This window comes from Penaeus monodon, chromosome 32 (genome assembly GCF_015228065.2).
Source record: "Penaeus monodon isolate SGIC_2016 chromosome 32, NSTDA_Pmon_1, whole genome shotgun sequence".
NCBI lineage: Eukaryota > Metazoa > Arthropoda > Malacostraca > Decapoda > Penaeidae > Penaeus > Penaeus monodon.
In genome coordinates, this window is record NC_051417.1 from 7,737,343 (window position 1) to 7,738,327 (window position 985).

The window sequence follows — 985 nt, forward strand, 5'->3', positions numbered from 1 at the left end:
TTCAAGATTTCCAAGTGTCACGGTTTTATTCCGTTTCTATTATGGCAGTGTTTTATATTTGCGTGTGCACGCGTGTCTAGATACATAGATGTAGTCATTCGTAGACACACACATGTGTGTGTAGTAGTAGACACTATTAATCTTTCAGATGTTTCAGATGCGTTTCATTATCGGGAATATTAAAGAAAGCAGTGGTCTCTAGTTCAGAGAGAAGTGCAAGTTTTTCCTCTTGAAAGTGAACTACGAAAGATCTGCTATCTTCCTTTTATATCTCAGGTAGACTTCAAAATTATTTACACAGATCCAGATTTAGTAAGGGCTGACAAGCCCTTCATCACTATTGGAGAATTTGGTTTAAGTAAAGACAGAATACGAGTAGCACAATCTTTATTTCGTGGCAAGTATCCATGTAAAGGATCTATACCTTGAGGATTTTCTACCAAGACCTATAGTTAGTGTTGGAGCAGGATCCACCCTGAGCTGTCTTTGTGAAGCGAGAGGGATCAATACCGATGTTCATGAAGGCGGCTTCACAACGCCTGTAATATCTATCAGCGAGACTTGGTGAGCGGGAGAAGATGAAGGCGAAGTCGGCGTAATAGCCGAAGTTGTGACCGGCGCAGCTATAGATGCACGAAAAGTTCTCGTAGTCAGTGTCCAGAATCACGTAGGGAGCCATCCAGGCTGGAAACAGGTAAAATATACCATTAATCATATATATATTTCCTTGTATGAATAACTTACATATTTCATGTATACTTACATACAGATTATTATTGTGAATACTTACATGCCTCGTAGTCCACGGAAAGATGAGGTTCTCCGAAAGGATTCGGCAGAACCTGACCATTACGTGTAATTGGGTTTCCATTAGCATCAGTACCAGTAGATCTGACGTTGAACTTGCTTCCATCTGTGGATATATTTTTACTTGTATATTAATTTTTTGCGTGGTAACATTTTCTAAGAGAAGTCTGTAACCGGC

The 985-nt window shown here is 39.8% G+C and overlaps 1 protein-coding gene across 2 annotated transcripts in view; it reads right to left on the reverse strand.

Moving 5' to 3' along the window:
* The window catches only part of LOC119593447 (crustacyanin-C1 subunit-like), a 6,843-nt gene that overhangs the window by 5,145 nt on the left and 713 nt on the right, over positions 1–985 (reverse strand). Inside the window, exons 3-4 of one of the 2 annotated variants that reach the window (XM_037942374.1) lie at positions 791–913; positions 371–684 (exon numbers count right to left, since the gene is read on the reverse strand). The exons of the other annotated variant lie outside the window; for it this stretch is intronic. Of the exons in view, the coding sequence (XP_037798302.1) occupies positions 437–684; positions 791–913 (371 nt within the window). The 3' untranslated portion in view covers positions 371–436. Of the gene's footprint in view, positions 1–370; positions 685–790; positions 914–985 lie in introns of those variants that run through there. 2 annotated transcript variants of the gene reach the window in all.